The sequence below is a fragment of the Podarcis erhardii genome, assembly GCF_964252035.2.
Source record: "Podarcis erhardii genome assembly, chromosome: 17".
NCBI classification, from domain to species: Eukaryota; Metazoa; Chordata; class Lepidosauria; order Squamata; family Lacertidae; genus Podarcis; species Podarcis erhardii.
Genome location: NC_138515.1, coordinates 1,281,502 through 1,296,881, shown reverse-complemented (window position 1 = coordinate 1,296,881; position 15,380 = coordinate 1,281,502). Strand labels below are relative to the sequence as shown.

The window sequence follows — 15,380 nt, the reverse complement described above, 5'->3', positions numbered from 1 at the left end:
TCCACCCAGAATTCAACCCTGCCTCCACCTCATTACATACATTCCCATCACCTCATCACTACCTAAGTGGTGGGTGGGGGACGCATAGCACATGCCTTAGCTCAAAGCAGATTACAGGGGAGGGGGTTGAATTTGGTTTGACACAATCCTCGTGCCTGCTCTGATCCCCTCTAGATTCTCAGAAGCACACATCTCGAACATTTCTCCCAGGCTTCAATGCCATACCCACTCCCATGGGGGTAGCCAAAGGGGACAGGGAGGGGCAGCTGCCCCCCATCAATAAAAATCAATAAAAATACATAGCTAACTGAGGTCCTGGCTACGCCCATGCCCACTCCCCATTCTTCATGCATTCAAAGGATGGACCTCTGAGACCCTTTCCTGCCATCCGTCCCTTTATGTACAGTGGTACCTTGGGTTACATACGCTTCAGGTTACAGACTCCGCTAACCCAGAAATAGTACCTCGGGTTAAGAACTTTGCTTCAGGATGAGAACATAAATCTGGTGCTCTGGTGGCACAGCGGCAGCAGGAGGCCCCATTAGCTAAAGTGGTGCTTCAGGTTCAGAACAGTTTCAGGTTAAGAATGGACCTCCGGAATGAATTAAGTACGTAACCAGAGGTACCACTGTATTTGACTGATCAGCTAATACCAAATTAGAAATGAAAACTGATATAGGCTTTAAAAAGTGTGAAACAAGTAAATTGCTTGTTTTGAGATCAACCGTATGATGTACAAAGCAGCAATCAAAGTATAAAATGCAAACTGTAACACCCCCACAGACACTGAGATTAGCAGATCAGAATCTCCCCAAATTTATGCTCAAACCCCTGATCCCCCCCCCCAAAGTGCTTCCTTGCTCTTCCAGCATTTGTCAACGGAAGCTCTGTACAGCTCAGCCCCTTGGAATATCCGCCCCCCCTTGCCATCTGCTGCACACCTGCCTCTTTGGGGGGCACTGCACTCTCTTCCCCCTCCCCACAAGGGTGTGACATAGTGCACAGACACACACACACTTGCCCTGAGGGGCTAACAAGAGAGGGGAGAGGAGGGTGTCGGGCCTGTTAGAACTGGCCAATTCTAGCCCCACCTCTCTGCCTCTGCTAGGTAGAAATCCAAAAGTTCAAGAAGGGATGCTGTGGGTGGTGACGGAAAGTTGCACTCTTCGAAGAACAACCTGTTGGGTCCAGAGAACTGGTGGTCCCCTTCAGCCCTGGGGAGAAAAGGGGGCGCATTCAGAGCCTTCCTTTGCTGGAGTAGGGAAAGATCTCGAAATACCCACAGCTTGGGCAGATTAAACATCTAGATTCAGGGTGGCCCTGATTTTTGCAGCGAATTTCTCTCGAACAAGCGGCATCTCTCCTGTGAGGACCTCCTAGCAGAGATGGCCTTGGCTGATCTTCACTACACCACAGGCATCAGCAGTGGATTCAAGGTCTACATCTTGGAAGGTGAGTCCCACAAACCCTTGCCTTTAATGCAGTTTGTGTGCAACTTCCAGTGCTCCCTTTTGCAGCCGCAGAGGCAGTGGGATGTAGCGGTTAAAATGAGCACATCCCCTTTAACCTGGCTGAGTGCTGAGCCTAATGCTGCACACGGATCCCTGTTCCTGCTACACCACGCATCAGCCATATCCTGAGGGCATGAAAAGCAATTGCAGGCTCCAGCTGTGCTCGGCCTGGGAGAGGCAGCATGCTGCCTGCCACCATCTCGGCTCTTCCAGGTGTCCCCACTTAGATTCTCCTCAGTGGCCCACTTCACAGGGCTGGCCACTCTAACACTGCCTTGCTCCACCCCCCCACCCCCACCCCCACACTCCCAATTCACCCTTAGAGGTGCATATTAGAGTGGAAGTATATTGGGGGAGAGAAAATTTTCCATTTTTAATTTGAATCTGCTTGCAGTATTTCATTCACACATTCACCTCCTTCTGATTTTTCAATATGCATACTTTTATTTTTATTTGTTTTATAGGTTTATAGGCTGCCTTTTGAAAAAGGAAAACAGTTTATCCCCACCAGCTGGTGGTTCCTTTTAGATTTGCACACATTACTCTTGTCTGTGTCTATCCTCCTTCCCCCACTGTTGTCTTCACAGTTGGAATTTGGATTGTATGCTCTCTGGGGCAGAGGCTTCTGTCTTTTACAGTGATTATGGTAACACACCATGTGCTCATCTTGACTGCAGCCCACAAAAATAAGGGGTGTTAGAATCCCCTTTGGGTGGGGGAAGTGTTCTGTCTTACCTGCCTAGAGCAGGAACAATGGGTTCAACTAGGGAAGGGGGTCAACAAAGGGTCTCTTGGCACATTGAGACCTATCAGATGTATTGCATCAGTAGCTTTCATGGACTTGAACTCACTTTGGCAGATCCAGGCAGTATTGTCCTCAGTTTCACGCATATGATGTGAAGTTGGCTCTCATCCCCAATAGCTTTCCCCACCACAAATCTGGACAAGCGCTTTGAAACAAGCGAGAACTGGCATGAATATGGGACAAGGTGCACTGCTAATTAACTAATCCCACAACCTACGAACGCAGGTCTAGAGGCACATTGCATACAGAAGTGGTGTCGGGTGCCACACCAGTACCTGTCTGAACAGGAACCATTAGTCAATGCCCTTGCTCCACCCACTTTGAAAAAAGGAAGGAGCATTCAGCCCAGACATTTTCTTTGAGGTCCAGACTTATGCGCTCAGAAAAGGCAAGTGGCATTGCCTACCTAGAGCTGCACATAGAATGCAGATGGAGGGAACTGCGTATGTATTTGAATGGTTGGCCTTAAAAGGGATATCAGGGATGGGAAAACTGTGGCCCCCCAGATGCCTTTGGAATACAGCTCCCATTATCCCCTAACCTTCGGTCACGCTGGCAGGGGATGATGGGAGCTTGAGTCCCAACAACCTCGGGGGGGGGGGCTACAGGTTCCCCATCCCTCATCCCTGTTTTAAATAAATAAATAAATGGATGAATCAATGAATGAATGAAAGCCAAGTCTCCCTGCACATAGACACCTAGCATGGCTCAGCTAGGCTCTTTTCCCAAATGTGCTCATTTTTTATGGGTATAGGATTTTTAATTCCTTTTTTTCTTTTTCTTTTTTGAATGAGGGGCATTCAGAATGGGATCTGCACCCTGAGGCAGTTCAGTCCTAGAGGGCGATAACAAGTCCTTTTCTGCATCTGCCCTAGGACTTAGAGTGTTGCCGTTCTCAACAGGCTCATTCAGAGCAACTGATCCTCACAAGCCTCACGTGCAGCCCAGACAGCTGCTCTAGTCATCATGGCAAACAGGAGGCAGCCCCACATGGGGAGTGGAGAAGTGCTGCTGCTCAAAACTCCCCTGGTCTTTTGGGTCTGTGGCCAAGCAGGAGAGCGTAGCAGTGCATTGCTAAATCAGACTGGCCCTGTGGCATTGTCTAGAAGCCTAATAAAAGTGAAGATCATGTTCCCTGTGTGATTATACAGGAGTGGGTGGGGTGGGGTGGTAAAGCTTATATTCTGTGAACTGCCTGAGACTGCTGGGTATAGGGCGGTATATAAATTTAATAAATAATAATAATAATAATAATCCCTGACAGGTGCCAGACAAAGTCAGTTTAGGAGTTTTTTAAAAAAGTTAAACGTCTGCATCTCAGGGGGGAAAGCATCTGAAAACAGAACTTGGAAAGGCGGTCATTTTGTGGAATTTGTTGACACCTGAGTATCTTTCCCTTTTGTTTCTGAAATCTTCATGGCTACAAAGTCAGCACAGGACTATTCCCTTTATCTTCAGTCTTGGAGAAAAGCAGAAGGGAAACTTGAAGGAAGTCCAGAGCTTTCATTCCAGCCATCTCTGATTAAAGGATTCTTGGTAGCAAGATTAGAAAGACCCCTCCTGGACAGCTGCTACCATTCAGTCCACACCATGTAGAGAGAGACATGCACACCAGAGCAAGGGCTCTGTGACCTCCGCACTAAACAATAAAATAAAATTCTGCATCCAGACAATCTGAATCCTACATTTTAAAAAATGAATGTTGATGCCTGATATGTTGCTTGTGCTCTTTTTTTAGACTCTCATTTAGCATAATTTATTCTTCAGTGTTTCCCTTCCTGCATAGTTTCTAGTCATGGGGAGGAGCGATGTCAGGCACCACTTTTAACCACAGGAAATCAAGGTTAGCCACTTCTCTGGCATTTCCAAATGTGCTGCTCACACCTGTTTTTAGATGAAAGCAGAGATTCTCCAGATGTGGTGCCCAGTGCCATGTTATGCGCCTTTTCTGTGCTCCTGTGGAATCATGGCAGGCACACACTCAAGAAAACAGATACACGCTTATAACATGGCTGCTTTTCGTAATAAGGATCCCTGCCAGAGCCACAAAGCCTGACATTATTGTACACTGCTGAATGCTCTAGTCTGCCCGCTGCCTTCATTTGTTCTGCGAGAGCCTCTTCTGGGCAAAAGCCCCGGTGGTGTTTGTCCTTTTGGTTATGGATATAGCAGATTACACAGGATGTTATCAACAGTTCAAAATTGACTCCCCCCAGTGCAGTATGTGAAGCAGCACTTTAGTATTCATGCTCATGCATGTACTTGCACAAGCACTTGAATCAAGATGTATCCAGCCCTCTGCTCCTTAGGCCCTCCAATCCTAAACCTGCTTACCTGGGAGTAAGTCCCATTGAATTCAATGGGGATTACTGCTGAGACAACGTGTAGGATTGCACAGTTGCTGGACTCCCATTTCCCTGACTGTTGGCCATACCTGTGGGAGTTGATGGGAGCCGGAGTGCAATAGCGTTCTTTGCTCCAGAGGCTCTGAGAAGGGGGTTCAGCCTTAAAGACTGACAGCTGTTGCCGATTTCCGCCACCAGCGCTCTAGCCGTCTCAGCGATTGTTTCATCACCCTCAGCTCCGGGAGAAACTGAGGGAGAAGACGCTTCGGAGCCAGACAGTCAATAGCCCTGCTTAACTCCGTATTCCAGCGGACCACCAGGGAATCAGCTGAAAGGCCATCAACATGGGATAAAGCATCCCCTACCACTCTCTGGAAACCATTTGGATCCATTAAGTGGTGGGGGTGGACCATCCGAATTGGTCCCACCTCCCTGCAGAGGGGAAGGGTCTCAGAGAAATCCAGTTGCACCAGGAAGTGATCTGACCATGGCACTTCTTTTGTTTTGCTTTTACTTAGTGTCAGATCACCAACATCCATAGAGGTAAACACCAGGTCCAAGGCATGTCCGCGGCTATGAGCTGGGCCAGACTTATTCAGGGACAGCCCCATGGAGGCCATGCTTTCCACGAAGTCCCAAGTGGCCCCTTGTAAGGTCGTGTCGGCATGGATGTTAAAATCCCCTAGGATAAGGTTACCAGACATCCCCATTTCCTGGGGACAGTCCCTGGATTTACAAATCAGTCCCCATACAAAATCCATTGAAGATGACTAGTGCCCCGGATTCATTGAAAACAATCTGGTAACCTTACCCTAGGACAACCAAACTAGGTGTCTCCAGGAGCACATCCATCACGACCTGAAGCAGCTCAGGCAGGGAGTTCTTGATGCAGGATCCTTGACCTTCTCTGGGTCTCCATGCCTTCTGCCCAGTCACCATTGCATAATGGGAAACCCACATTTGCAGACACAGCCAACTTGCTTGCTGCCAGTGCCAGGTCCATTTTTGCTCTCATGCCTAGTCCCAAACCACAACACCCAGGGCCAGCCCCAGACATTTTGGTACCTGAGGTGAACCACAAAATGGTGCCCCCTTCTCACCAGGAAAGAAGGGAGTGAAGCTCAACACCAGGAGCAATGGGGGGGGGGGTAAAGATCTACATTGGGATCCACTGCCTCCGGGGACCTTGCTGCCTGAGGCAGTTGCCTTGCCTTGCCTCATGGGTGAGCCATCCCTGACGGCACCCCCACGCAAGCGTTCCCGTCCACCCTGCTGTCAAGTTGCACTGCAAGATGTATCATTGGCCCTCTCTTTCCAGGTCAGTCATCTTTCGAGAACGAGGCGAGGTTCCCCCGCTTCCCAGCCCATCGGTTGCCTGTCTATGCCATCAAGCGCAAGCCCAGTGTGGATGTGAGAAGCCCTGAACGGAGCTTGCATGGGCAGAGGGCGTCAAAAGTCAAGCGATCAACCTGCTGGCCTGTGGCAGCGTGAGTGACCTTGAGGACCACCAGGGGGCGTTGTAGCATAAGGGCTCAGCATTTTTGAAGCAACTTTTGAAATGTTTGGGCTCTGGGCTCTGGCAACCCTTAAAAGAGCCCTGCAAGGTGTGTCAGTCTGCCCCTCACCATGGTGCTCATGGCCAGCCAAGGGTGACACAAGACCTGCTGATTTATAGGGTTCTGACATCCGGTTGCGTCACAATCTCCAGGCACAGCTTCGCTCTTTAAAGCTCCATGTCCAAGAGGGTTTGGGTTTTTGCCCTGGCACTTCCCCTAGGAAAACCCCCGTTTTACCAGTGAATCAGAGCAAATGGTTCTCCATAAAAAACTGCTGGTTTTGCCAGGGTAGGGGCAGAAACAATGGCTTCAAGTTGTAAGACAGGAGGTTCTGACTTAACACCAGAAAGAACTTTCTAACATTAAGAGCTGTTTGACAGTGGAAGAGTCTCCCTCGGGAGGTGGTGGACTCTCCTTCCTTGGAGCTTTCTAAGCAGAGGTTGGATGATGCTTTTCTTGTATGATGATCTAGTTGAGAGTCCTGCCTTGCAGGGGGTTGGACTAGATGACCCTTGGGGTACCCCCCCCACGTCGTGATGCTATTATTCTCTCCCAGCCCTACCTGGAGATGCTGGGACTGAACTAGGGGTCTCTGCATGCAAAACAGGTGCTGTGGCACTTCCTCTAATCCCGCCAGCTCCCCGAAGAGTGAGCCCAGACTGCACAGCCCAGAGGCATCTGTCCCAGGGCAGGGTTTCCTGTGTGCCTTCTGGGCGCTCTGTGCTGGGTGCTGCCCAAGTCACAAACAGATTCTTGCCACTTCCAGGTTGACGGTTGAACAGCTAAAGCTCTGAACCGTGCCTAGAAAATACTGTCTGCAGTCCCGGTGGAGCTATGTGTAGTGGGGATGTTGTTAGGAGAAGACAACGCAGGAAGCAAAATGGGTGTAAAAGCGTAGATATATGAACATACAGGATTTGATTTATTATAATTATGAAGACAGCTCTCTCAGTTCATTGACCAAGTACTTTACCACGTTTTATCCAATTTCTCCTAATGTTTTATCCAATTTTCCCTACTCTTGTGGAGTAGGTCACTGTTATTCCCATTTCATAGATGGGGAAAATGAGCCTTGAGTCCAGAGATCATGATTTGCCCTCACCTAGTCCATCTTTCAATAAGCACTGAAGGCCACTACTTTTGCAAAACATGTTTTTATTCTGAATTAATTTGCTCTAACATCTGCTTTTAGAGCTATGCAGTTGCTGGCATACGTTAGAATCCCTGATGCACTGATAAATGTGAGAGAAGCAGTGCAGCACAGTGGTTAGCGTGCTGGACTAGAACTTGAGAGACCAGGATTCAAATTCTCCCTCAGCCATGAAGCTCACTGGGTCACCTTGGGCCCATCCTATTTTCAGACTAACGTACCTCACCAGATTGTTGTGAGGATAAAATGGACGCTGTACTCTGTAAAAACCATGTGCACTGTCTGGAGGCCCTTGGAGGAAGGGTGAGATATAAATGTAGTGTAGAAAGTGAAAAGCCCTTCCTTATCCCCAGTGCTATTTTTCTAGAAAAAGAGGTGCTGGAACTCACCACACCTTGTTCTCTTAGCATGGTAAAGGCACCACCTGAGTTGTGGCTGGAAAAAAAGCCCTGCTCATTCCCACTCTTCAGTCTAGGTCGCCGTGTTAGTCTGACACAGTCAAAATATATAAAAAAATAAAAAAATTGTCCAGAGCCACCTAAGAGACCAACTAAGTTTGTTCTTGGTATAAGCTTTCTGAAGAAGTGTGTATGCGCACAAGAGCTTATACCAAGAACAAACTTCGTTGGTCTCTTAGGTGCCACTGGACAATTAATTTTTTTATATATTTCCACTCTTCAGTGGTTAGAGTATTGGACCCGAGAGACTAAGGTTCACATCCTCACTCACTAACTAGTCATCCTCAGGCCAGTCCCAATCTCTCAGCCTGACCTACCTCACAAAGTAGTGGTGAAGATTAAATGCGCAGAAGGATAGTCATGTTTGCCACAGTGCGCTTCTTGGAGGAACAATGGCCTACAAATGTACAAACACACAACTTTATCAAATGTATTCAGAGTAGAAGACTAAATTTCTTTTGTAAATTAGGCATTATATTTTCTGTAGTTAAGCCTACGGGTGCACATATTTATAGGCATACCAATTGTCTGGAAACAATGGTTTCCTATTTTAAAATGGTCCCAGTTCCATGGGGACCAGGCGCATTTTAACTGGGAAGGAAGAGCCTTGGGCAACTCATTAATTTCTCAGCTTCAGTCCCTCAAGTGTAGAATGAATAAGCTGTATAGACTATTTTATATTAATTGTATAGGTTGTGCTTATATTTAAAACAAAACTGGGGGTAGGGATGAATACAAGCCGTAGTTCTGTCTGTGGGTATAAAGCTGTAGTTAAAATGACTTACAGGGTGACACCCACATTACTGGGTGGCCTCTTCAAGATGCTCTGAGCCATATTCTGAAGTCTTGTTTCTCCAGATGCCTCCTTCTCCTCTGCCAGTGCATGAAGACTAACAGAGGACATGGGTTTCTGCTCTCCTCCCAGTTTATTGTCACAACAACCCTGTGATCAGGCTGAGAAACGGGACTGGTCCAACGTCTCCCAGAGAGCTTCATCTAGCCACCTCCTGACCAGCAAGTTCTAGCACAGGGTCACTGCTTAGCCTGGCATCCAAGTGGCAGAGAATTGCCAAGAGATCTAGTGTGGGGTCAGGCATGCCTCCTTCCGCATTGCAGACAGGGCTTAACTTCCACAGGGAAAGTGTCAAAGTGCAAGACTTTAAGGAAGAAACATGACGCTCCATCCCTAATCCCTGAAGTGGGGGGGGGGGGTTGGTGGGTGAGGGGAGAGCACTTTGCACCACTTCTTCACAGCTGTTTCCTGTGATGTGAGGCTAAGACCCCAGATTCCAAAGAGAGACTCTCTAGATTATTATTATTAATTAATTAATCAAATGTACGAAGAATGGATGCTTTTGAATTATGGTGCTGGAGGAGACTCTTGAGAGTCCCATGGACTGCAAGAAGATCAAACCTCTCCATTCTGAAGGAAATCAGCCCTGAGTGCTCACTGGAAGGACAGATCCTGAAGCTGAAGCTCCAATACTTTGGCCACCTCATGAGAAGAGAAGACTCCCTGGAAAAGACCCTAATGTTGAGAAAGATGGAGGGCACAAGGAGAAGGGGATGACGGAGGACGAGATGGTGGGACAGTGTTCTCAAAGCTACAAACATGAGTCTGACCAAACTGCAGGAGGCAGTGGAAGACAGGCGTGCCTGGCGTGCTCTGGTCCAGGGGGCCACGAAGAGTCGGACACAACTAAATGACTAAACAACAACAAATATGCTATCTTTCATCCATAGATCTCAAGGCCCTCAAATAGGCTGTGGCTCCGTGCAGGAGCAGATTTCACATATGGATTAATCTAGCCCTGTAATCCAGTATCATTTGTACAGCGGCGGAGCATATGCCCGCGCTGCCCAGGGCGGGTGCACTCCTGAGGAGGCGAGGCACAGAGGGGGCCTCCCAGGTGTGGGATAGCTGCTCAGGTGCACAGAGCGGCGCACACACCCTCCATACTGAAGTGGTTTTCAACCAGTGCGCCATGGCACCCTGAGGTGCCTTGAATGATGGTCCGGGGTGCCGCGGGCAACACTGGCCTCTGTCCCTCTTTCCTCCCCTCTGATGCCCTCTCTTGTCTCTGCCTCCTAAAGGCTTGCACAGCTGTTTGTTGCAGCAGCCCTGGCTACAAGCTCCCCAGGTGAAGGGTGCCTCTTGGGGTGGCCAGGGGGTGCTTCCCAGGCCCCTGTGGGGCAGTGTGAGGAGGCACCTCTCTTTGGGGCAGCGGGGGGGGGGGGAGTAGTTGCCCCGAGGATTCCCAAGGAGAGGAGGCTGAGGGAATACTCCACAAGGGAGGGTGTTTGAAAAAGGGTGAGGGTCTGCCAGTTCTGTGGACAAGGGGTGAGATAACTGGGCTCTTGAGCCCCACAGGGGTGCCGCAGAAAGAATGTAGTTGGTTAAGGGAGCCATGGACTCTGAAAGGTTGGAAACCTCCAATATACTGTATAGGTGACTCTCTCTATCTCTCTCTTCAGCTCCCTGGAACAGAGGGTTCCTCCTGCTGCACAGATCCCGATTGCTGTTCCCTGTGTCACCACGTCCAGACCTGAGCCTTGCAGAGACTCTCAAGTGCTTCACCCATCCTGCCCACATAAATGCCCCCTGCGGAAGCCCCTCCTGGAGCCAGCCCTCACTGTCTCCCAGTTGCAGCAGGTAAGTCCTGGCTCAGCGCTCCTTCCACCTTCACCCTGTCGTTCCTCATCTCCAGCTCAAAACACCTCTTTCCCTGATCTTTCAGATGCGGCCTTCAGTTATCACCTGCGCACCCCGACGGAGCCAGCCAGAGAAACCTGAAAGCACCAGTCCTGCAGTGAGTCCCCATTTCCCCTTCTCTCTCTCTCTCTCTCTCTCTCTCTCCTCTCTCCTCTCTCGCAGTCTCTTCCCCAACCTGCTGACTAAGGATTGATGGGAGTTGTAGTCCAAGCCACAGAGAACTAAGCTTTTCTTAGGCGGGAAGAAGGGGGTGCTTCTATTTATTTCTATTTATTTTCTATCTATTTTTGTAAAGTTTTACATTATTATTTCATGTTATAATGTATATAAAACAGAGATGCCAATTATAACACCAAATGCTTATTGAGCATTCATCCTGATTTGTTTGCAGGCAGATCATACAATGTTGGATATTTAGTAAGCATCCATTCTCATTTGTTTGTGGGAGGATTAGAGGATGGTTGCATCAAACCATCAAATTCCTAACCTGCTACTTTCCTTATTGCAAAAAATCTGATCTCTTAAGTGGGTTTGTTGTGCAAGACCTCCCAATCAATTATAATGGTGCGACCTGAATGTGTCAGTACAGTGGTACCTCAGGTTACATACGCTTCAGGTTACAGACTCCGCTAACCCAGAAATATTACCTCGGGTTAAGAACTTTGCTTCAGGATGAGAACAGAAATCGTCCTCCGGCGGCGCAGCGGCAGCAGGAGGCCCCATTAGCTAAAGTGGTGCTTCAGGTTAAGAACAGTTTCAGGTTAAGTATGGACCTCCGGAACGAATTAAGTACTTAACCTAAGGTACCACTGTATGTGATTGAACCCAACCCAAAAACAGGAGCTGCCTGGAAGTGTCCTCAGGTGACTTTTATGTCACTGTAACTGTCATGGCTTCTCCCAAAGGATCATGGGAATTGTAGTTTGGTCACACTGCTGAGACCCTCAACAGACCCTCAACATAACTGCCAGACCCTCAACATAACTGCATTTCCCAGGGAATTCCCAAAATCTGTATATGAGGCCCCCTTTTACAGCATAATGTCAAATATTTGTTTGTGCAGAGTACATGCAGTCCTGATTCTAATTCGCACTCAATTCCCATATATATTTGCTCAGATAAGCGTGCTGTGCATTTGGAAGGCAGAGAGGGGATGGTAGAGAAGGACCTAGAGGAGAAGTCACAGAGTGGTTACTCCCCCCCCCCACAGAGCACCCTTTAACCACCCTGCTGTCTCACAGCTGGGGGGGAGAGAGGTTGAGGGTTACTTTCCATACATCTGTTCACCGCCTGGTTTTCAGTTCACATACGGGATTATGAGCACAGAACCAGATGCTGAGGGGGCAGGAGAGCAGGCCAGGTTATGGCTTTTTGCAGGTGTCATCAGAAGCCCATATTTCCTGACCAAACCTGTTTTTCCCCAACAGATCACCCCATCAGACCGCAGGAGCATGAGCTCTGATCCTGCCCCTCCACAGAGGCTCCATGCATGGACCACGGGCTCTGTGGGGCCTTCAGCACAAGTCAGCAGAGAAGCATCTCCCAAGCAAAGAATCCAGCGTGCAGACAAGAATCCCATCCCCAGCGCTTGAAGTTCTTTGGCTTTGACCTAGCAGGTCCCTCCTGTGTCCCTGTTGTCCAGCAATGAGGAATCCTCCAGATGTTGCTGGACTCCCGATTCCCATCAGCCTCAGGCAGGGGAGCCAGCAGGGAGAGACGATGGCAGCTGCAGTTCATCAACATCTGGAGGGCCACAGGTTCTCTGCCCATCTGTATTGGCTATCCTTGGACCCCTAAGCCCAACCCCCATCCCTTTTTATGGCCAAGTAGCTGTCCATATTCCTACACCATGTCCCTGGCTCAGTGCCCTCCTTCCCTACACCTTGTGTTCTTATTCCCCTTCTAGACCTGCAAATTGAACTGCCTTTCCTGTCTCAAACCCATTTATGTGAAAACCCTTCTAAGTCAGCATCCTTCTTTAACACAAGAATTACTCTTGCCCGGTCAGATACCATGGAGGGTCCATTCCAGTCCCATTTTGCTTTCAGCAGGAGCCAGGCCAGTGCTCCTGGGAAGTGAAGATGGAGCAGGGGCAAAGGCAAGAGCGCTGTAGTGACCCAGGTTCCAGAATGGTGATGTGTACAAAGCCTAAAATTCCAGCCTCTGTGCTGTGCACAGAGACTGGAACTGGAACTGAGAACGGAAAGTCTGAAAACCTCATACACTCCAGGAGTCCAGGTGATGTGTAGCCAGCAGGTGATGGCTAGAAACTTCCCACCTTGGTTTCCCCAGTGCAAACAAGCAGATAAATTCCAAGAAAGTACAAGAAAAGAAGAAATAGTGCCCGATCCAGCACTCATAGTGACAGAGGAACCAAACTAAGACAAAATATGGACCCTTTCCTACGTGGGACTCAGCCCTGAAAGTGGAGGAGAGCCATTTTAAAAAACACATCATTTTATATTTCTCTAATTCATGAGTGTCAATAAAGTAGCGTTGAACTGTGTCTTGTGTGTGCAGTAAGATTTCTGCTTGTGGTGCTTTTGGGTTTTTTGGCCTCAAAGCACTCTCTGGGTAAAGTGTTCAGGTTTGGTAACCAGCGTTGGATCTCCATTCACTTTGTAGAAGTAATTGTTGCCAATTCTGCCCGAAATTAAACCTAATGTTTTAGTCCTGTTAAGCCTGTTCCATTACCATGGGGAAAGCAAGCCCTGAATTCTAGTTTATTTACACTGAGAGGCCTAATAGAGACTGATGCAAAACCCAGAGGTCTCCACTTTATTGTGTCAGGGATATGTGTGTTATATGAGTCCAGATGCAACAACCCAAATAGATGATTGTCTACTAGGACATCCCTTCCTACTCAGCTAATCACTACAATGGAATGTTTGTGGATGCAGAAAAGGCCTTTGATAATGTGATTTGGGAGTTTATGCTGAAAAATTTAGAATATATGGAAGTGGGACAAGAATTTTTCAATGGCATAAAGGCAATCTATACTGAGCAGAGAGCAAAATTGATTGTAAAGAATGTGATTACCGAAGATATAAAAATATCTAAAGGAACAAGACAAGGCTGCCCACTATCGCCATTGTTATTTATAACGGTTCTGGAAGTCTTACTAAATGCAATTAGACTTAACAAGAAAATAAAAGGGGTAACAGTAGGGCTAAATGAGTATAAAGTTAAAGCCTTTGCTGATGATTTGGTAATGACTATGGAAGAGCCAATAGAAAGCATTAAGGAAGTATTAGAAGAGATGGAACAATTTGGAAAGGTGGCGGGATTCAGACTGAATAAGCAAAAGACGAAAGTGATTGCAAAAAAATATGGAACAGAATACGATTGAACTAATGCAGCAACAAACTGAGATAGAGGCGGCGGAAAAAGTTAAATATTTGGGAATTTGGTTAACACCTAAGAATATAGATCTGTATCAAAATAATTATACCCCGGTTTGGAAGGGAATAAAGAAAGAGCTGGAGGTGTGGGCCAGAATGAAATTATCATTTTGGGGAAGAATATCTACGATAAAAATGATGGTGCTACCAAAGATGTTATTTTTGTTTCAGACTATACCCATATTAAAGGGTATAGGAATCTTTAAAGAATGGCAAAAAGTGATCTCAAGGTATATCTGGCAGGGAAAGAAGCCTAGAATAAAATTTAAGTTATTGATAGATGCTAAAGAAAGAGGAGGTTTCGCCCTGCCAGATATGAAACTGTACTATGAGGCAGCATGTTTATGCTGGATAAAAGAATGGATAAAATTAGAAAACAATGAACTACTTGATCTAGAAGGCTTCGATAACAGATTTGGATGGCACGCGTATCTTTGGTGTGATAAAAAGAGGATTCACAAAGGATTTGGGAATCACATCTTCAGGGGTTCTTTAATAGAGGTATGGGAAAGATACAAAAATATATTGGAACCCAAAGTTCCACACTGGTTGTCTCCGTTAGAGGTAATGTGTGTTAAAAAAACTAACATGAGGAAAAAATGGGGTACGTATGGTGAACTGGTGACTAATGAAGGAGGGAAATGGAAATTGAAGCCATATGAACAAGTAAAAATGCTTATGTATGACTGGCTGCATTATGGTCAGGTAAATGAAATATTTAAAAAAGATTTGAAGGAAAAAGGCTATGTGGAAAAGGAATCGATTTTCCAAAAAGATATAATAAACAATGAGTATAAAACTCTGTCAAAAATGTATAGGATATTGCTGGAATGGCATACTAAGGACGAAGAGGTTAAATCGGTAATGATACAATGGGCAAAGGATTTTGGGTATAATATTTAATTCGATGAATGGGAAAAACTGTGTAAAGAGAATATGAAATTTACGGCATGTACGTTATTGAAAGAGAATGTAATGAAAATGTTTTATAGATGGTACATGACTCCTGTAAAATTAGCGAAGATGTATAAGGTTGATAACAAATGCTGGAAATGCAAAGATAAAGAAGGGACGTTCTTTCATCAGTGGTGGGAATGTAAGAAAGTTAAAAGTTTTTGGGAAATGATTTATAATGAGATGAAAAAAATATTAAGATACACTTTTGTGAAAAAACCAGAAGCTTTTCTTTTAGGTATTGTAGGAAAGGACATAAGAAGAAAGGACTATAAGCTTTTCCAATACGCAGCAACGGCAGCCAGAATCCTGTTGGCCCAAAAGTGGAAACAAGAGGAGATACCGACGATAGAAGAATGGAGATCAAAATTGATAGACTATGCCGAACTGGACAAATTAACTGGGAAAATTAGATATACTAAAGACCAAAAGTTCATCGAGGACTGGGGAAAATTGGTGGATTATCTGAAAAACATTTGTGGTATAA

The 15,380-nt window shown here is 46.8% G+C and overlaps 1 protein-coding gene across 1 annotated transcript; it reads left to right on the top strand.

The window, feature by feature from the left end:
* Positions 1–1,135: 1,135 nt before the first annotated feature.
* LOC309332019 (uncharacterized protein) lies at positions 1,136–12,205 on the top strand. The gene is made up of 5 exons (XM_081844671.1): positions 1,136–1,452; positions 5,980–6,148; positions 10,301–10,478; positions 10,564–10,635; positions 11,966–12,205. Exons 1-5 carry the CDS (start codon positions 1,386–1,388, stop codon positions 12,128–12,130), a joined length of 651 nt encoding a protein of 216 aa, XP_081700797.1. The 5' UTR covers positions 1,136–1,385; the 3' UTR covers positions 12,131–12,205.
* Positions 12,206–15,380: the final 3,175 nt, after the last annotated feature.

What these genes read in the sequence shown, in the direction of transcription:
- LOC309332019 (XM_081844671.1), top strand. Translation starts at nt 1,386, where the DNA reads ATGGCCTTGGCTGATCTTCACTACACCACAGGCATCAGCAGTGGATTC. An exon ending in CAAGGTCTACATCTTGGAAG is followed by an intron (nt 1,453 to 5,979) that starts GTGAGTCCCACA and finishes CTCTCTTTCCAG; the next exon opens with GTCAGTCATCTTTCGAGAAC. An exon ending in ACCTGCTGGCCTGTGGCAGC is followed by an intron (nt 6,149 to 10,300) that starts GTGAGTGACCTT and finishes CTCTCTCTTCAG; the next exon opens with CTCCCTGGAACAGAGGGTTC.